The sequence below is a fragment of the Rousettus aegyptiacus genome, unplaced genomic scaffold (genome assembly GCF_014176215.1).
Source record: "Rousettus aegyptiacus isolate mRouAeg1 unplaced genomic scaffold, mRouAeg1.p scaffold_m13_p_8, whole genome shotgun sequence".
In the NCBI taxonomy this organism is placed as follows: domain Eukaryota; kingdom Metazoa; phylum Chordata; class Mammalia; order Chiroptera; family Pteropodidae; genus Rousettus; species Rousettus aegyptiacus.
The window spans coordinates 45,158,723-45,181,084 of record NW_023416311.1 but is presented as its reverse complement, the minus strand read 5'-3'; the positions used below and the strand labels follow the sequence as shown (position 1 = coordinate 45,181,084).

At 32.1% G+C, this 22,362-nt stretch overlaps 1 protein-coding gene and 1 pseudogene across 4 annotated transcripts in view; both read right to left on the bottom strand.

The window, feature by feature from the left end:
* Positions 1-22,362, bottom strand: part of PJA2 (praja ring finger ubiquitin ligase 2) — a 284,158-nt gene that overhangs the window by 33,076 nt on the left and 228,720 nt on the right. For all 4 annotated transcript variants that reach the window (XM_016137236.2, XM_016137237.2, XM_016137238.2 and 1 more), the window contains 3 exons: positions 10,494-10,611; positions 8,982-9,182; positions 6,501-7,530 (listed from right to left, as the gene is read on the bottom strand). In XM_016137236.2, the coding sequence (XP_015992722.2) occupies positions 6,501-7,530; positions 8,982-9,182; positions 10,494-10,524 (1,262 nt within the window). In that variant the 5' untranslated portion in view covers positions 10,525-10,611. The remainder of the gene's footprint in view (positions 1-6,500; positions 7,531-8,981; positions 9,183-10,493; positions 10,612-22,362) is intronic.
* LOC118607133 lies at positions 18,212-18,329 on the bottom strand (annotated as a pseudogene).

Below are 22,362 nucleotides of genomic sequence, written 5' to 3'. Positions count from 1 at the left end.
TAAATGCTATCTGGAGTAAATAATAATAGATTTATTGCTCATCTGGCCTGGCTAAAACACATTCTAATTACATATAGGCAACTGATGAAATATCCTATATGAATAAATAAGTTTCCACCATTACCATGTTTTAAAACCTTAACTATTTCCTTCGTCCTTTTTCACAAAGGTCTTTAAATGGAGAGAAATTCAAATTCATAAAAAGCAGCAATGACAAATCTTTGGTGATATCCTTTGGTAGGACTGTAAACACAAAATAAATTTCAATTCGAGAATATTTAGATAAGAAACTGACAGGTACAATAAAAGGGTTAATAAAGAACCCCAGAAAATTACTTTTGGCTATATTTAACTTTGATTAATTTGGTCACTTTTAACTACTCTTAAAGCACTAGTCATCTTATACTGTCAAACACAAAAATATTACTGATCAATGTTGAAAATACATCTTGAATGATCCTTCCAACCATATCAACCATTCTGATCAAGAATCCTCTAAAGATGTCCCTTTGTGCATTGACTTTTGAGAAACTAAAAAATAAATTTTAGTTTATGCTTTTGAAAGGAAGTGGTAATTGTTTAAGAAATTTTCTCTATGATGATGTATTATTAATATCTAAACTAGTAAGTTTCTTTTTCTACAGGTAGATGAACTCAATAGATCAAGATGCTTTTAAGAAAGAATAGCACTAATCTGATCTCTGAGATATTAAAAGTAAAAAAAATAAAATAAAATAAAATAAAATCAACATCCAATTTTCAGTAAATGATGGACAGTAGAGCACAAACATCCCGGAGAAGAAATGCAATATGGACCTGGTAAAGCAAATAAAAGGTGTTCTTTCAGATGGGTATAAGCTCGAGTTGCTTATATTCTATAAAATTTTCTGAGACCCAAAGAATAATCTAAGATCAAATAGATCACTCCTAGGCATATATCAATGTCAAAATGAACTTAGAAAACAGTTTGAGAGGAGCTTATTGAGTTAAGTTTCTTTGACTATGAAGCTTCTCAAATTCAAAGCTGAATTACTAACTCCAATTATGATATGTCTTTAACAATTAGGGTAAGATTTCTATATTAATTTGTGGTAATTTTTAACATACTTACTAAAGATAATCTCATTTTTTAATCATTTTACTCAGAATATGTATGTTCCTGTTCAAAAAAGTAAAACATGAAACTTCTAAAATTTTCTGGATTAATGAAATAATTAATGGACTATCTCTAAATTTTAATATGAAAAGAATGTCTATCAATAGTCAAGAATTGGCAAATTGCGCCTTTTGGTCAAATCTCTGGCCCTGCTTTTTTTTTTTTTTTTTTTTTTTAATGGTCTGTGAGCTAAAAATGGTTTTTTACACATGTATATCTTTGATTTTGCCTCTTGGTCAGAAAAGTCTAAAATATTAACTGTCTAGCCCTTTAAGAAAAGGTTTGTAAATCCCTGTCCTATATCATTATTACTCATTATACATAACCCTCACCTCTAAGTAGATAATTTTCAAATATATATCCAACATAGGGCAATGGAAGAGAAATTGTGAAGCAAGAAAGGGTGAGCAAACAGCTCAATAGTAGCAATGAAGTCAAAGAAAAAAGGTACTGTGAGAAGTCAACTGGCTGTGGAAATTAGGAGGTCACTGTTAACATTAGAGAATAGAGAAATAATACTGAGAATTAGATTTGGAGGCTTTAAAAAGACTGGAGAGTGAAGGATTAGAAGCATGTTGTGGAACACTTATTCTGAAAATCCAGCAGTGAAAGAGAAAACAGGCATTTGGTTAATGGACCAAAATCATGTGAAGGTTTCCCCCCAAGATTTAGAAAAATTAGGGAATGAAAGGCAGAGGGAAGCAACCCAGGAATAAGGACAATAGATAAAGTAAGGTGACAGATATGACTATAGGCATAGAATGAGAAGAGTTACTTACCTCTCTTCATTGAAGAAGAAATTATAAAAATAGCAATAGATATTGAAATATTCTAACATGGAGAAGAGAAAAACAAGAAAGTTCACATTTAACCATTTCAGTATCTCCAGGATAGTAAGAGAAAAAATTATCTACTCAGAATGACAAGAGTGTATGAAACTAAAAGCAAAAAGAGAAAGGACTTAAAAATAACTTTTCAAGAAGTACCAGAACAAACAGGACACAAAATAATTGTGCAACAAAAGATCCACTTGTTCTTGATTATAAAAGCACATGACTTAAACATTTTAAATTTCTCAAAGTAAAAACTAAATTAAATACCATTTTGATTTTCTATAGTCTATCATTAGTCTTGTCTTCCATTAGCATTTATAACTAACTATATTCAAAAGCAACAACTATAACTTAATCGAATGTTAATCCTTAAACATTCAATTGTGAACCAAAAAAACTTTTTCACATAAAATTAAGTTATATGTGATTTCTAGACAAATAATTTTTGTATGAATCCTAAGTAGATGTAATGTATATAAGTAAAACCAGCCTAAAGCAACTTCTTCACTAAATCCCTCAAGGAACTGGTTTGTCTTCCCTGACATTTATCGCATCCATAAATATTCAATATATAAGAGCTTAGGGAAAAGTGAAATTTTAGATAAATTTGTTACCTGACTAGCTGAGGATCAAAAACACTTTGAGTTTTATTAAAAGTATACTCTGAATGGAAATGTGTTACAACATATAATTCTCTAGATTTTCAAATGTAGTGTACTGAACATAATCTAAGCAGTCTGGGACATTTTACCACTATTAACATTGAACACTGTTCTAACACAGTAATACAAATGGAAGCTGTTCAAATTTATAAGGCTGTTTAATCTAGTAAGGCCCAGATGGTTATTTTAAAATTGTGCCTGCCTTTTACAACTTTCTGGCTCTTTCCTTTAAGATGAGGACTCCGTGCTAGGGAGTCCTCATGCATGCTAAGGAGTTACAGATTATAGTATTCAGAGAAATAAAAGCTATTTATCTGTAATTTCCTCCTAAACTTCTATGAACTTGGAAACAAGATTAAAAGGTTTGCTAAAATGTTAGAGCACATGCTTTAAAATCTTTGTTTCAGCTGTTTATAGATGTTTTATTTGTTAGAATACAGGATGATCAGAGGAGCTTTATTCATGGTTCTCAGCTAACTTATATAAAAAAAGAAAAGGAGCTTAATTTAGCTGCATGGTAATTATCTGTACATTTTGTCTTTCTCATAAGGCTGGTGAACACCAAGAAACAGGGATCATTATTTGCATTTATAGAATAACTGAGAACAAAGTCTGATACTCAGGAGGATTTCAGTAAACGAATATATCAAATTGAAACAATCTAAATGGCTAATGTTCCTTTTACTCTACCAACATCAAGAACAACAAAAAAGCAGTTCTGACGTTTTATTTTAGATAAGGTTTTTTACCTTTTAAGCAGGTTAAGGCCTCAGGACAGAAAAACTGTGCAAGAAATGTCAAGTGCTATAAGAAATGGTCAGGAGATGGTATGCCTCTCCTTAGAACAGTTAGGCCCAAGGTTAAAATTTGCTGGCGTAGCTGAAAGTTTGCTTTAAACTCAAGATCTTGTCCTCAGACAGTTATTAAAGTTCTCAGGGTATATTTCAAAAGAGCTGGGTGTTAACCTTAGCTCTTTGGTCTAATTCCAAGTCTGGTAATTATATGCTGCCTATTAAAATTCCCCTTGCAGTTCTAATTTAATAAGGTGGAGCTCAGTTCCTGTCAAACAGCTCAGAGCAATGCTACCAGCTATAATGCTTATACCATGGACTGTAATGTTTCAGATGTGATTAAGTGATCATTTAGAATTTTTCAGGGAAGAAATGAGTCACTCATTCATTAAAATACTTTTCCACTTATAAAGAATGATAAATTATATATATTTTAAGTGGGCAAAAGTTCTGTATCTACAAATATCACAGTAAATTTTAGTTATGTTCTTGGTAAGGGAGTTCTATTTGTAGCTATAATAAAACACGACAAGAAAACTTTTCAGGTATATCAATTTTGTTTCACAAAGCAGTAGAAACTCAAAAAAATCTCAAAGACTCAAAGTAGAAGGTATTTTTACTTTCCTTCTCAAAGTATTTAAGGTAGAGTCACTGAGTTTCCCTATTTCTCTAACCTGCTAATACCAGAACTGAGCAGGACTACAGCGAAACATCGGGTAGTGAACGGTGGCAAAATGAAACCACACAGAAGTGTACAGTTGTTAAATTTCAACCTTTATCTGGCACCATATTAAAAGGCATCTGGCAACTGTGATGCTTTGGAGAGAGTAAGGGTAGAGGAACTGAAAACAGTAATGTAGAAATAGAATTACTCCTCAAAATGGTAGAGACTACTGAAATGAGGTCCTAAAACATATCTTAAGGCTTACAGACGAAAATATAAGTGGAATCCTAGGTAGAGTCATTACCTTTGAGAACTTACTGTGTGAAGAATCTTAAAAAAAAAAAAAAAAAAAAAAATCCTAAGTGTTTCTGGCATTTCAATGTGTTTTAAAGAATGCCCCAAAATTAATTTCATCATTTCGGCACACTCCAACTACAGGTTCTGTAAGTTAATAAATTACTAAAACGTGTAAAGAAAAAAAGTTTCTATTAACTATAAGTATTTTTATTATCTGTATATTCCATTTGTAAAAAATCATTGTTCAGAATACTGACATATCCCTTAAGAAAAAATACATCAGAAATATACTAAGATAACACTGTATAACCATTAAAAGGCCAGAGTCATTCTAGGGAAAAAAAGACACTTCTATTGAAAAACAATTTAAAAGCCAAGAGCCAAGAAAACTACCCTTTCTCTTGAGGCTGGCAAACAGTGTAAAGATTTCATCAACTTCATTAGATGATATTAGGCCTGATTATAAAAAGCAAATAAGAGAGGTTTTTTATTTTTGAGTAGTGTGTCTACAGTGGAGCTGGCACAGCCAAATTAAATGATTTTCTTCAAAAAAGCAAAAATGTAATTGGGGGAGAAAACGCAGCAACTTATACTTTCAAAAGATAAGTAACCTAAGACTATAATTTTTTTTTAATAGTAACCTAGAGGCCGGATAGAGTTCATGATCCAATCTAAAAATCCTAGGACTGAAAACATTCTGAAATTAAAAGTTTTCTCCCCCGATATTTAGAAAGACTACCTAATAATTCCCAGTGGGGTCCAACCCAGAACCCGGTAATCAAATACTCATATTACTGCAGCGAAATGTATGATTACTCGGAAAAAAGGCCTCATTTTAGTTCAGATCAAGATCTGCCATGAAATAAATTAACATCAGGTCAGGTTTTATGGCCATTTTCCATCTTTAGAACTTTGTGGATTTTGGATAAAGGACTGTGAGAGACTGTGTACCTAAACTGAAAAAATAGAAATAAGTCAGGCAAAAGTTTTTAACTACCTTTATCCTTTACTTAAAAAACATTAGGTTAAATATTGTCTGCTAGCCCTTAAAGTTTATACAATTCCAAGAGAGCAGCAGAAATTATATTTCAATTGTTTTAACAAGTTACATATACTATATTATAGAAGCTTAATTCACCTGTCTAAAAAACCTCATTTTATTAATTTTATATAAAATACATAAAATGCATTTATATTCTAAAGGATAAATTTATTCCTTTGCAGCACTTCCCAGTTTAAACAAATAACAATTATTTCCACAAGTCAATAAAATCTTGAAATTGCACTGTAACTGAGCATAATTGGGATTACAACTAGGTTAAAAAGATACCTGAACATTTGGACTCTGGGGCAATTAAAAGTCGGCAGTGTAGACAAAGAAATTTCCATTTCTTTCTTCTTACAGTTTGAGGGGGGGAAAATCAATTTTTAAAAGAGGAATCAGAATGCTTATTATAAAAAATGTTATGTGTTCTCTTGAAAACAGTAAAGAACACAGAATCTGGAGCTAGGCAATAAGTAGATATTCAAATTACAGCTTCACCATTTACTAGCTTTGCAACTCTGTTGTGCCTTAGTTACCTCATCCACAAATGTTAATAAAAATTAAATGCTACATAAACATAAGTAAAAAATAAATTTAGCAAAAGGAAAAACCAACAGGAAGAATAAATAAATAGGTAATATTAATAAATATTGAAAAGTTAACACAATATTATCAATCAAAATTTTCTATGACTTTAATTGCTTTTTAAACCCAGACTGGCTTAACATAGAATTTTTTTTAAATACCATAACTGTTTACTTTGTATTTTATTAACCGAAATACCAAGAATTAAAATTATTATCTCTAACATTTTATAACTAATAATTATTTGAAATTATAATTTCAATAAACTCCTGAAACATCTGAAAGTTTGTGAAAAACTAACCAGTAGTTTGCAGGTATGGTTAGCACATGGTAAATAAGAATATTTGATAAATCAATACCTAAATCCCTGATGATGTCAGAGAGCCTTATCCATCAAACATCAGGTTACTAGACACAAACCACTTTGCTCACTGCACAATCTGGCAAAACACTGAGTGGAACCTTACCTATCTTCATCTTTGTCATACAGTTGGTAATAATCTCCACAGCCATTCCAAAAGGTGTTATCCACAACTTCTTGCCTTCCTGCTGTGGCTCCACTTTCTGACGTTATTTGGTTATTTTCTGTTTCCCTCTGTGTAACTCTTGAGTAGGGTGGATCCAAGAACATACAGTCATGTTCTCCAGCATAGTCATCACATTTTATTAAAAGGTCATCTGAGCCATTTTCCTCAACTTCCAAAGCCTCCCTCCACCTCTGAACACTTCTTTGTCTAGCTTCATGCCTATTAAAACCTGTTTCTTGGTCCACCTGGCTTGAACTTATCAGTTTTTTAACTTTGGGCCTCACTACCTGTTCAGGAGAACTTCCCTGGTTGGCCCTATCCCTGGTATTTTGTTCACTGCAGATATGCCCCAGAGCACAGGCTGAATCTTCAGGTGAATTTTCTGTCTGTCTCTCCTGGCTAATATTATTTTGTTCTTTCTTTCTAACAACTTCACCTTCAGAAGAGGACCTCTGATTGATGAACTCACTATCACCTTCAGAACTTTTCACTAAAGGCGCTGAATCTAACTCTTCAAACTCATCTCTTATTTCACAGTTAAAAGAGGGAACTGGTGGTGAAAGACTAGAATATGCCTCTACTTCATTTCCCAACTCAAATATTGTGTTGCCCAGTGCTTCCTGATATCTACCAGCTTCTACAACTTCTGCAGAAAACTGAAGACGGTCATTATCCTCTCCACGTCCGCTATCTGAATCATAAGAGTCAGTATGAACCAATGCAATTCCATTTTGGACACTTGAAGCATTATAAGCTCCTGGAATATATTCTCCCTCAGAGTGATTATGAAGATTCCTACAGCTGCCTAAGGTGTCCCTGGCTTCCTCACAATGATGTACTGTAGCAAAGGATGGACTGCTCTCAATAGTTTGATTCAATGCTGTGTCACAAATGGGAATTTCTGTTTCACTTTTTTCAAATAAAGGATCGTTGGGTAAAGAAGACTGAACTTGATCCAATGGACTGGAACCTTCGTAGAGAACAAAAGAAAACATATTTGGAGGGATTAATGTAGATAAAATTTGATTTAATAATGGCTACTTAAGTAGAAATCATTCCAATTATTTCCTATTTGAGAATATAAGTGAATTTCTGACAGGTGCTTCTATATTCCCTAAGTTAACTGGGAGGGCAGAATGGTTCCATTTATGAGTTCCATTTATGCCATTGTATAGCCTCTCAATATCATCTCCCTCAGATGTCTTTTGGAGGTTTTTGACCTAAATCCTAATAACTAAAACATTCTGTAAAAGACATTAAAAAGGAGAAGCTAATGAGGAACTATACAATAAGAGGCTAAGTGAAGGCTTAAGGTAACCAGCCTGCCCTCCCAGCTGTTGGGATGTGCAATTCAAATTTGACTTGATTACATGCAGGTGAAAAAGACTTCAAAATTACTTTTAATAGGTATAATAACAGGTTATAGATCTAACAGAAATAAGACTCTATTGTGTCTGATGTCCATTAAGAAGATTATATATCAGTGTCTATATTTATAGTAGATTTGTACCCCCCAAATCAATTGTTCTAATACATCTATAATAATGAGTTAACTTTAAATACGTTATCAATTACAAATTACAACAATGAAAATGTCAAAATGTTGATTCTCTTTGCCACAGTTTATCAGAATCTCAAGGCAAGAGTAAATTCTTATCTAGTCTGTAAATTATTTTAGCATGACTTATTACTGCTAGTGTAATAATAAAAATGAAGACATCTGAGATTTATTGGAACTAAAATTTATAAATTATAAATAACTGAAAAACAGTCTTGTCATATCACAAAAAGGCTTCTTTAACAGAATGTCCTTAGCTAATAATTCAGATTCTTGTATGTCGATGACAGTAAAAATCATTTAGAATTATCCAGTTCGCTCAGAAAAAGAGGGAAATCATATTCTGATTCAAAATATATCATTATAATACATGGGTATCTGCAAAATACTTTTTCAAACCACTGAATAATTAAAAATTTTTAATTGAATAACTAAGCATTACTTGACATTTGTATTTTATGATTTTAAAATATCAAATTAGACAAGCTAAATTATTTAGTGATACAATTAAAACAAAAAAAAAGCTATTTAAATTTAATATTCAGAGCAATATATTCAGTTTACATAAAAAAAATTTTTTTTGATTGAAAGATTAAGATTTCCTCTGGCTGAAGGGATGTGACAATGTAATCACTGCCATGCGAATGTAGTTATATTTTAATGATTAGCCGTATTCTATTTTCATCTATGTTTAAATATATATACTATTAAATTCAATAAAAAATTCAAAATAGAATTGCTTGAAAGAAAATGAAAAGCATTTATACTTATAGACACTCATAAAACCCAACTCATAATTTCAAATATTACGAGATCAATTTCTACTTTTACTAATAGCTCTTAAATAATTCCATATTGCATACCTGAGGAATTTTCCTTTGGAACATCATCTAGTTCCAACACTTCATAGTCATCACCAGCTCGACCTAAGCTTCTTTCATGCCTGGTCATACATGGTTTAAAACTGACATATGCATGTCTTCTTCCATATCTCCTGCCTGTGATTGTCTGATATCCTCCTGCAGGTTTGGGCCAGGCAGCCTTGCTGGATTCTTGATCCATTGCTGAAAATCAGAATTAAAAATAAAGAGAAGTACAGTAATGACCTTTATTTTGGCAACTAGTGGGGGTAATGTTTCAATATATATGCTAGAATTTGTCAAATCATATGCTACTAAATTTTACATCAAGTGTACCTTACTAGCACTGTAAAACAGAAAAGTAACATGAAATACTACTTTATGAGGGTTACGTGACCTCTTTATCCCAAAAAATATCTTTTGAAGTTTGGTTCCTTTAAGGTATTTAAGATTTTTATAATGTAACCTATCAAAAAAGATTTTTCATATGTCAAATTACTGTAGTGCAAAAGCTCATTAACTGGAGAATGATCCTCTAAATTATCTAAGTCAAGTACATATAAGTGCTCAATACATATTTGTTGAGTGAATTACTAACACATGACATGATGATGGCTTCAATTACATTAAGAGCAAATACATACGTATCAAAGGTAACAGGTAACTTCTTTAAATGGTATCTGTACTGGATAGAACCAACGAGACCACAATAAATAGATCCCAAAGATTAAGGTCAGATGAAATTGTCCAAATGAAAACGTAGATAAGCTGGGTCAAACACATGCTATCCTACCTTTCAAAATCACCACTGGTATACATTATGGTAAGAAAAGCCATTAACACTTGAATAACTTGAATACTAAGTTCTGATGACTAAGGAATATGTAGTCATAACAGTAGCATCTTTTACTAAGTATAACATTATTTTATATATTAAGTATAAGTTTGGTTAGTCAATTAGATTTTATATATACAATAAAGACACTAAACAAAACATTATCTCACTGTATGGGATAGTGAATAAATAGAAAAATTACATATGTTTGTTTTATTGCATTAAAATAAATTGCTTCCAAGCATGAAAGAAAAACAAACATGTATTTATAATAAATGATATCAAGTGTTATGTTACTTAATCCCCTCGACAACCTAATGAGGTAGATACTATATTTTCTTCTAAAAATAAAACAATTAAGTTTAAATTAAGTATTTAAGTCACTTCTCCAATAATCTAGTAATATGACTTCAGAATCAGTGCATTTAACAACTCCTCCAAGATATAGTCTCCAGAGTGGAAAGCATAATAGATGCCAAGGAAGTGTGAAAGAAAATGAGAATTTCTATGTACTTATCTTCATATCAAAAATTAGAAATGAAACTTTAAATATTCAATATATAGATCGAAAGTGGCCTTAAGTAATACCAGATCAGATGTCACATATGGTACTCAAGGTACCTGGAGGGAAAAATGTAAAGTCCCCAATGTATAGGAATTGACAGAGATACCTTGCTTACCTGCTGGCTCTTTTTCAGTATACTGTGACATATATGACAGTTTCTGTATGCCCAGTTCAGTGGAATTATAGATGTGATTTAATTTCTACTCACACAAACAATAAGCTGCAGAAGATTCCTACAAAGAAACCAGATTAAACAAAATATTAATACAAGCACAAGACAAAAAAGACAAAACTAATACTTCTAGTGAAACCTTTGTTAGTCCCATAATAATAAAAAAATACAATCTGATCTAACAACTCAATCAAAAAACATCATAACTGTAGGACAGTCATTTGAAAAGATTTATAATGCCTTAAAAAACCCTGCTGTTAAGTACATTTCATCCTAAGACTGACAATGAGAACAACATACATATAATTTATAAGTAAATCAGCAAATATATTTGAAGAGGTGCTAACTGGCGTATATGTCCAAACTATTTGGGAGTCTACTACAAGTACTACACTATGCTACCTTGCTTCTCCATCAAGCACTATAGTTCTTTTAACCCTGGCACTGTTAAAAGAAGTTAACCCTAAGTATACAAACTTAGGTTTATGAGACAATTAATGTGAAATGTGTAACAAGTAATTTATGATGGCTTACGACAATAATTAATGTGTGTAAATAATGATACACTTATTCTTTGAGTCAATTGATAACATTTTAATCTCAAATAAGAACTATCCTAAATTAGAAAAAATAAAATTTAACTTATAACAAATATAAAAAGAGCTGCTTCTATTTTGAAATTCATCCACTTATTTACTATCTCAAGTTGCCATCTGTGCTTTTTTAAAAGTTTTATAAAGTCGTAATTTTTTATTTAAACATCTTTTTTACTTAAACTCTTGAGCGATTGCTAATTACCTATCACCAACTCAAACTTACTAGATGATAGTTCTACAAATGAGTTTAACGGTATATGTTCCCTGTCTAGCCATGGATAGTTATTATTAACATACGTAAGAGTGTACACACACATTTTCCCCATATAAATTATAAACCTAGCAACAGGTTGTCATCCTCTAATTCATGTGAATTGAGTCAGGTTGTTAGTAATAGCTAAAGGGTAAAAAAAATAATATATATATATATTAAAAAATTGTACTAGCAAAAACACAAGCTCTAATTAATAGTTTTAATAATCAGAAAAATAATCTGAAATAACCTGACTCTCCAGATTCACAATACAGTACATGGCGATCTTAAAGGATAACCAAGAATTTAAGTTCACAAGTGTTTTATCCAGAAGCTTTTCTTTGGATTAAGGATTTATTCTACTATGTTCCAGGACACTATCTGCAGTGCTAAGGATATGACAATGAACAAAATGGACAAATATTCCTGTCCTCCTAAAATTGCAGTATAGGGTGTAGACACTGAACAAAATAAGTAATAAATAAATATATATTAGACAATACATACTACAGAGAAAAATAAAGCAGAGAATAAAGTGTTGCTAGTGGTGTGCAATTTAAAATACAGCGGTTAGAGAAGGCCTCACTGAGAAGGGATCTTTGAACAAACACCTGTGAAGGAGGGAGCCATGTGTAAATCTAGGAAAAGAATAGTCCAGACATAGTAAACAGAAGACCCTGGGGTGAGAACTTCAGTAAGATAACTGGGATGGAATGAGCAAGGGAGAAAGTAACAGTTGAGGTTAGAAAATTAATTAAGTAGAGAAGAAGGAGGTAGAACAGATCACATAGGCCTTTATAGAATAATGCAAAAAAAAATGTAGTTTTTATTCTGAGTGAGATGGAAAGCCACTAAAGAGTTCTGAGCAGAGAAGAGCCATTATCTAACTTCTGTTTTAATAGGAACATTCTGGCTACTGTGTTGAATAGACTAAAGGGAAACAAGGTCAAAGGCAGGGAACATGGTTACAAAGCTATTGAAATAATACTGAAAAGAGATCACAGTGGTTTGGACTAAGGTAAAAATAGAGGTGGTGAGAAATGGTCAGATTCTATGCTGTGAAAGTAGAGTCAACATAATTTCTTGATATAGGTTATAAAAGAAGGTAAGGAGTCAGGGTCAACTAAGTTTTATAGCCTGGGCAACCAGAAAAATAGAGTGCCATTAATTGATGTAGGAAAATTTGTGGAAGAAGCAGGTTTGGAAGAAATATCTTGAGTTAAGTTTTGGATGTATTAATTCTCAGATATCTATAAGACATTCAAGTAGAAATGTTAAATAGGAGACTGAAGTCGACTGAAGAATTCTGAGCTGCCAGTATAATTAGGGAGTTATCAGTATATAGATTACATTCAAAAAGGCATGAACTTGGACAGGATGTCTAAGTGTACTTGGGGAAGGAAAGAAGTTCAAGAACTGAGCCATGAGACAGTCCAATATTAAGAGGCCAGGAAAAAGAGGTATCAAAAACTGACAGAGGACAGTGAGAGAGAAAAAAAATCCAGGAGTGTGGATGCCAAATGAACAAAGCGCTTCAGACAAAAGAAATGATCCACTGTGCCAAAAGTTGCTAAAAGTTAAAATATGATAGGATCTATAACTGGCCACTGGAGTTAGCAACATGGAGGAAACTAGAGATCTTGACAAGGTCATCTTTAGTAGAATGGTGGGTGTCAAAGCTGGGCCAGAACGTTACTAATCCATTTCCTGTTTGTCCCAAGAATATTCACTGGCAGTGCCTGCGGCTGCAGCATTTACCCCAAGATAACTGGTAGATTACAGTGCTAACCTTACTCCCAAAGTGTGCCACAAAATATCTCACTTTTATTATTATTTTCCCAATGCTCTAGCATATTGATAGTCTTTAGAAACAAATGACATCATTCTTTTTATAAAAGGCATTGTTTTTAGAAGTGGTATTTCCATTTACAAAATATAGGCATTCTTGATTGCTGAAAATGTCAAATCCTACAAAACGTAGCATTCCTAGCATGATGTTAACATAGTTCTTGAACAGTTGTTAACTAAAGAATCATTTGATGAATCTGACTTACATATACATTTCTATTACATTAGGATCAGAGACACATTGTTTAGAAATAACTCTAAAAACAGTTTTTATATTTTAGTTTCACACTGAAAACCAGTCAGATTTGGTTCAGCCTCCAAGAGCGTATTTACGTAAAATTAAATTAACACTGGCAATGTGCTGCACTCTTTTTTTTCTAAACAGAAAATGGGTTAAAAGAGAGTAAGAGGAAAGGAACTGGAGAATAGAGAAAGCAGGAAAATCGCTGTTTTTTTAATCATTCTTTTCTTTAATGTGATTTCACTTTCTGTTGATCTCAGTTTAGTCTACTTGTTTTCAAGGTCTGTTACCCAGATACTTACATATCTTTTAATTGTACTTCTGAGTTAGGTCTCAATTTGAATTGCATGTTCTCCTGCTTTTTATTTTCTTGTCTTTACCTAAGGTCCTCAAAGAATTTTTCAGAAATTTTATGCATGTCTGAAAATATTTTTATCTTTTCTTCACACTTACGGTATAGTTCAAGACAAAATCATTTCTCCCTAATTACTAAAGGCATCATTTTCTAGCATTCCATGTTGCTGTTAAAAAACTGTTTTGCCAACTTATTTCTCATTCTTTTGTAAGTAAACCAATTTTTCTCCCTGGAATATTTAGGATCTTCTCTAATAAATGGTATTCTACAATTTTACAAGGACGTTCTTAGGGGCAGGCCATTTTTAAATTTCTCCCACATAGCCCTAGTTGGGCTGCTTTAAAGACCTGTATCAGTTTGTCTCAAAGATGTTCTTTTTTCTTCCCATTATCTCTGTAGTTGGCCCAAATTAATCTTTCCTCTCTCAACTTTTCTTTCTTTTTGCTCCCTCCACAGAATGGTAAACTTCATCCACTTTTATCTGCAGCTTTCCAGTATTCTATTATCTTTTTAATTTCTTGTATTTTGTTCTCTGCTTCAGTTACTATTATTTTCAATAATGGTTCTGGTCTTATGCAATATAGACTACAATCTTTCTATATACTAATTATTTCTATTTCATCTGAAGCCAGCTATAGTCAAAGTGTCTACAAGTTATTTCATTCCTATCTATGAAGTGTGTATGTATATATATATAAAAACAAATAGGGAGGGGAGAGAATGAATTATAAGGAATAAAGACCACAGTTGTGTGTCAAGATTAAAATGATAATTCATCACTCCGTTTTGTATCTAAAGTGAATTGGGAACATTTAGTCTGAGTTTTTCTAAAGAGATGTTTCCTTTGCTGAATTAGTCTCTTGCTTCCTATACAATTCACCTAATAAGTAACATATGACTGCTCTCTGTGACAATTATTCATTTCAAATGCTGTGGGGTTTTTACATACTTCATACTAATTATAAAAAAATAAAATTAAATTAAAAGTGACTCACAAAAGTACAAATTCTAGATCTTCCAATTATTAACCTGTAAGTCATTATTTTATCATCTTAACAAGAGAATATAACAGAAACTCTAGACAGGCAATAGAAATAATCTCCAAAATATAAGGAAAAGTGCAGAAATATAATAAAAAGAGAGGGCTAAGTTCTGGGTATACTTAATTCAAACTTACAAAAGTTAAATGAATGCTAGTGATAATATAAGCAATTAATAAAAATAAAAATCTAAATGGTAATGAATGCAAAAGACTAATGCAAACAGAATGAGTGCTCATATACCGAATGAACACAAAACATACTGAAGTTGGTACATACTAGACCTACATCTTGAATTGCCTTCAGCATCATCGAACTGCTCCTACTCCACTGGGTAGTCCACTAACAACACAGCCTGTACAATATTTTAAAACAACACATTTGTTATTACATTATTGCAATGTAGCCCACCCACTTCTATATCACACCTTTATCAAAATAATGTGGTTTTAAAATATGTCCACCCTTCAAAAAGCAGAGCCTAATTTGCTCCCCTTATGTGTGGAGTGTACTTAGTGACTTGTTTCTAATGAAGATAATGTGACAGAAGTGTGTGATGTACAAAATTAGGGCATAAAAGGCATGTGGCTTCCTCTTTGCTCTCCTGGCTCACTCTCTTAGAGAAGCCAGCTGCTACATCATGTGATCACTCAAGCAGTCCTATGAAAAGGTCCATGTGATGAGTAATTGGCAGTTGCTGACAAGAGCCAGCAATCCTTGCCATTCCAACTTTATAGCATCTTCTTTATCCATTCATCCATTGATGGACATGCAGGTTGTTTCCATATCCTGGCTATTGTAAATAATACAGCAATGAACGTGGGGAAACCCAGAGGCAACTACTTTCCTGACTTCTATTACCCTAAAGTAGTTTTTCCTGTTTTAAACTTCATACAAGTAGAAACATACAGTATAAATTCTTTTGTGACTTTTGTTCAACAAAATATCTGAGATTCATTCACGTTGTTATAATTTACATTCCCACCAGCAATGTACAAGAGTTATTAGCTGTTTCATATCCTTGGCAACATTTGTATTGTCAATCTCTAATTTCGGCCATTGTTGTAGGGGTGTGATGGTGTCTCATTGTGACCTTTCCCTGATGAGTAATAACATAGAGCAGCTTTACCTATTGATCTCGACTATATCCATATTTTGTGAAGAACCTGCTCACTTTTTTGCTTATTTTAAAAATTAGGCTTGCTTTTTCTTTTTTGATTTGCAAATTACTTATAATTTCTGGGTACAAGTCCACCAGGTTTATTTACTGTGAATGTATTCTTATAGTATGTAACTTGCCTTTTCTCTTTCTTAATGATGTCTTGATAAATAGAAATTCTGAATTTTATATAGCCTAACATCAATTTTATATTCTAAGAAATTTTTGCCTGCCCCAAGGTGATAAACATATTCTTCTAGGTTTTCTTCCTAGAAGCTGAATAATTTTAGATTTTACATCTAGATCTATTATCCAACTCAAATGAACTTGTGAATACAGTATCAGGTAAAAGTCAAGGTTCTTTTATTTTTTTCCACATAGATATCCAGTTTACCTAACAGTTAAAAAGAAATGCTTTCTCTTAACTTCAGCTTTTATCATAAACCAAGAAACCACATATGTAGAGCTACAGTTTCTAGAACCTATTCTTCCATCAGTCTTTTCATCTACCTTGTTCTAATACAAACTGTCTTAATTACTATAACTTAATAACAAGTCTTGATACCTAACACATTTACATTTTAATATAAATTTGAAATCCATTAGATCAAAATTTTAAAATCCTGGGATTTTTACTGAACCTGTAGCTCAACTTGGGGTAAACTGATATTTTAATAATACTGAGTTTCCTACTACACAAAGATGAAATATTTCTCTATTTAGTTAAATATTTAAAAATGTCTCTTAGGACTGTTTTGTAATTTCCAGTGTAAGAGTTCTGCCCAAGTTTTATGAGATTTATTCTTAGGTATCTTACAAATTTGATGCTATTCCAAATGTACTTTTCTAATTTTATTTTATACCTTTTTTGGTTGTATTAAAATAAAAAACAGACCAGACAAAACCAGTTCATTCATATGAACATAGCTTAATTTGGCTTATTTTGCAAGGCTGTATTGACCTGGGTAATTTCTTGCTTATACCTCTAAAAATCATATGCAAAACTTAGAAACTGTTCCCCAAGGTTGATATGAGGTGACCACTGACCAATTCCCTATCATTTAAGAAAATTCTATGTTCCCTGACTTCTAACAGTTCGACTTAGTGATTTATTGGTTTTTGATGGGGGTGAAAGCAATATGTACATTCATACTTTGAATTTTGAACTTTTCTCAGGCTAGCAAGCAATATGCGGTATGATACTCTCTTTTGATGCTGGACAGCAGCAACGAGCTCCAACTCCCAATGAGGCACAGGATCATGAGAGTAAACAATTGTGGTCTATATAGTGCAGTGTGTTGCACTTTTTGGATACTGTGTTCAATAAATTGCATGAGATGGTAAATATTTAATTACAAAATAAGCTTTGTGTCAAAAGATTTTGCCAAACTGTAGGCTAATATAAGTGTTCTGAGCCCGTTTAAGATAGGCTAAGTCGTGATGTTTGGTAGATTAGGTATATTAAATGCATTTTTAACTTAACATATTTTCAACTTATGATGGGTTTATCAGGATGTAACCTAATCATAAGCCAAGGAGCATCTGTACTGTAACCAATAACTGTGAAGAATAAAGTCACTGCTTTCTCACTACTTTATAAGCTGCTTTATAACAATGTACCCCTGAGCCTCATTTCATGTTTTGGTTTGAATGCTCCTGGTTTACAAGTTTCTTTTTGATACATACACAATAAACTTTTACTAATTACTACTTCAGTTTTTCACTGGCTTTACTTCTGTTATTTCTGAATTTCTGACAGTTTGTGGCAACAGAACCTGGATCAATGGAAGATCCCTCCACCCACTCTGTTGATGACGCCAAGGCTAGTGAGCAAACAGGAGCTGGTACCCACAGAGCCCATTGAGCTTACTGCTTTTTTACCAATCTTGGAATTCAAGGCTAAGTCTCTCTCATGTCCAACCTCCTCTCTCTTTACATTTTGAGCTCTCCAAGTTTATTGCGTATATCTATATTTTGTTGAAACTTCCTGGTAAGTCACCCTATTCTGTTCAAAACAGGGGAAAACACATGAATGATTCTGTGCTTTAGAACAGCTGTTAGAAAACAAGGCCTTCATAGTTAAGACATCTTAGGAAATCTAAAGGCAAAGATGGGTTCCACCTGGTCGATGGACCAGGATCTTTTTCTTTTTTTCTTTTTTATTTTTTATGCCTACAGCACCTGGTCTTCCTAGGTGGTCTCCCATCTAAGTACTAACCAGGCCCAACCTGCTTAGCTTCTGAGATCAGGCGGGATCAGGCTTGTTCAGGGTAGCATGGCCGTAGACGAGGACCAGAATCTTATGCCTTTTGGAAAATGGGTGAACTTCTGGAACTGTGGTGGCCAGTTTGGGGGACCTTTAACTTAGATAAGTTCACCTTAAGGGGCAACCTGAGAGGATTCCAAACCACTATAAAACAACAAAATGCATACTTTGACTTGAAGCTTCTAGAAGATACGACGAAACTCCAAAAACAGATCTAAAAGGATCCTTAGAGCATGCAAACAAAAAAATCTTTAGTAAAAAATTGACCACCTGAGCAAGTAACTAACTTAGTCCATCTGCCAGACACGCAATTTGTATCCAACTATTGTGTTTTATACATGAGACATGGCCAAAAATTTTTAAACATAGCTATAAGCTGTTGCATCTTTCTATTTTTCTGTGTTTATGTGACATTTTTCTGCTTCCAAATAGTATTGTCAAATGAATCTGTAAAGAGCTTTGTCTTAAAAAATTAAGTATTCATATAAATCAATATACCCTCAAAAATTTAGAAATTAACCTGAATTTTTTTTAAGTTCACATGACCTAGAACAATCTTTGATAAATAAAAGCTAGTTTCGGCATATTGGTTTACTAAAAGAAAAATTTGTCAATAAGAAAAATAACAAGAGACTGGTTAGCTGTTTAATGTCTAACCCAAGCATAATTATTAAAAGCAAGTAATTTAAATAAAACTTCATATTAAGTTAAACTAATGGATAGTCATTTAATATCTAAATTACTTCCAAATAAGATCAACATTAACCGCTAAACATAAATTTATATATTTTGTTTTAAAAATTTTTACAGAGACAAAAAATATTTGGGTCTATTAATAAACATGTTTTGTACCAATCTGAAAAATTTCCTATAAGACTATACTTCTAGAAATTATAAAATGTATTTATAAACTTGCCCATCCACAATTGTTTTCTTTTTTTAAAGATTATTGGCCTGCTCTTAGTAAGAAATTATAAGGTTTTTTGGTACCTTTAATGAAATCTGAATAGAACGCAACAATTCTGTCTTACGAAAATATTTTCTGTGCTTTGAGTTGTCTTTATCAAGTCTTTGATTACACAGAAAATTTATCAAGTCTTTGATTACACAGAAAAATAACTGAGAGCTAAGGTTGTATTACAACTATGTAACTTTCTGTATTTCCTTTTGAGATCTTTTAATTGTCACTTGGTTGAATGGATGGGGGAAAGAAGGAGGGGGACGGGAAAGAGAGATATAGAGAGAGAGAATGAGCGAGCGAGAGAGACAGACAGGGGGAGAGACAGAGTGCTCTCACCAGATCTCTAATCATGGCCATTTTAAAGTTTTTTTTGTCATTTAAAGATAGTTACTGTTTTACTCTGATGCTTTCACAAGCGTTCCTGCAAAAGTGCAACATGGAAGAGACCTTGACATGTACTCTAAAATGTGGATTTCTGATAACTTTAAGATTATAACACTGCACTGATGGTAAGACTTTTAAAACTTTAATAGAAAACTGATTGATTCATAAAGTTGCTAACCCAAGATGAAGCAAAGAAGAATTACATAACAATGAATGAACTAATTAAGATTATAATTTTTATGACTTCTTTTAAAACACTGCTAGTTCTTTAGCGTTTTGTTTCTAGATTTAAAGAACTCCCTTTTTTCTTCTCGTTTATGCCATCTATAACTTGAGCAATTTGATGAAGTGCATCTTTGCAACAAAACTCAAAAAAATTTTCTCCCTATCTGATCCCTCCAGAATTCAGAAACTATTATATATTCTTATTTCCCATGACAATATATGCATTTGCGTAAGTTCAATAAGAATCTGTTCTCCTGTAAGAGGACATAATAGAATAAGTCCTTAAGCGTGGCCTCCTAGCCTGGAGAAGTTTTTGAAAATCCAATCTGAGATTTCTTCCGATAAATTCCAGCAAAGCTGACTTAAAAGAGCCTAGACGGTCAATCACAATTCTTTCTGCATGTATGTAAATAATCAGGCCAAATGTATTGAAACTAGATTTAATTTGCACAAAAATTAGTCTGTGGTTATCTTTTGATAGAAATGGAGATGATTATAAAGAGAATTATATTTCAGAAATATACCTTTGTGAATATCAGATTCTAGTGCTGTTAATTATCTTTAAGGTTTTTCTCTACCTGTAAACTGGACTGGATCTTGAATGTTTCTAGTTTCCTCCAATATTTGGCTAGAACTTGCACTCACTGAGTATGGTATTAGCTGTGGGTTTTATGTTATTGTTTCCTTCTAGTCCTAGTTTGATGAGGATTTTTAACACAAACTGATGTTGAATTTTGTTAAATGATTTCTCTGTACCTATGGAGATGACCGGTATTTCTACATTGTTCTGTTAAAGAAGTGGATCACATTGATTAATTTAAAAACATGCCAACCTTGTACTCCTGGAACAAATATGTGATATATTACCTTTTTTATATATATCACCAGATTATTTCTGTATCTATGTTCATAAGAAATACTGACCTACGATTTCTTTTCTTTGTCATGTTATTGTCAGGTTTTCCTACTGCGAAAATACTAAAATCATAAAATACCCTGATAATTTTTTTTTTTTTTTTAATTATCAGAAGAGTCTGTATATAACTGACATTGCACCTTACTTAAACGTTTGGAATATTTACCAGTGAAACCATCTGGGCCTGCAGTTTTCTTTATGTAAAAGTTTTTAATAAATTCAATTTGTTTAACAGATATTGGGCAACTCAGATTTTTCATTTTTTCACGTCATTTTTGGTAAATTGTTTCTCAAGGATTATGAACTTTCATTCAAGTTACCAAATGTATTAATATAAAGTTGTTTATAATTTCCCTTTATTAATAATATCTATAAAATTTATAGTGATGCTTCCTTTTTCATTCCTGGTATTGGTAATTTGTGTTTTCTCCCATTTTTTGTTGATCAATTTATTACACATTTTATTATTTTTAAAAAGTCATCTCAATAAACTGACTATAAACTTTCCTATTTTATTTCTACTTTTATATTTACTACTTCTTTCTACTTTCGTTGGGTTTGAGTTTTTCTCCTTTTAGTTGTGAGTTTATACTACTTACTTTCAACCTCTCATCTTTACTAATACATATGCATATAAAACTATAAAGTTCTCTCAAAGAATTTCTTCAGTTGTATTCAACAAGTTCTTCTGTAACATTTTACTGTTTTTCAGATCAAAACATTTCTTAATTTCCATCATTATTTTTTTTTTTATTCATGGACAATTTTAGAAATGTCTTGCTATATTTCTAACATTTGGAGCCTTTCTAGATATTTTTCTGTTACTGAGTTGTAATTAATTTCAAAGTGGTTAAAAAACTGCACTGTGTAATTTCAATCCTTTAAAATCTGGTATTTAAGAATCAGAATATTTTGGCAAATGTTCCATGTGCACTTAAAAAAAATTAGTCTTCAGTTGTGAGATACAATGTTCTATACATGTCAATTATGTCAAGTTGATTAATCATGTGATATTTCCTACCCCATTAATGATATTTTTATATAAATGTTCTACCAGTTATTTTAAATGTATATTTAAAATCAATAGCTATAAATGCATATCTATATTTCCTGTTAGGTATATTAATTTCTATATTCAGAAACCATATTATTAGGCAAATACATGCTTAGATTATGTCTTCTTTATGAACTGACCCACTTATAATTTCCTCTTTAATTCTTACATCACGTCTTGCTTCAAGTCTATTTTGTACAATGTTAATATAACCACATCAGCTTTCTTTTGATGGGTTTTTGCACAGATACTTATTCCATCTTTTTACTTTCATCCTATCTGAGGCTTTACATTCAAAGTGTTTTTTTTTTTTATGAACAGAATATAGTTGGATTATACTTACTTAAAAAGCCTAACAATATTTTTATTTCTACTGAAGTGTTTAATCCATTTAAATTTAACATAATTACCAACATAGATATGTTTAAATATTATTTTATTATTATTTTCATTTTTCTCATCTGTTCTTTGTTCCTTTATCCTTCCTCCCTTGACTTCTTTGGTACCGATGATT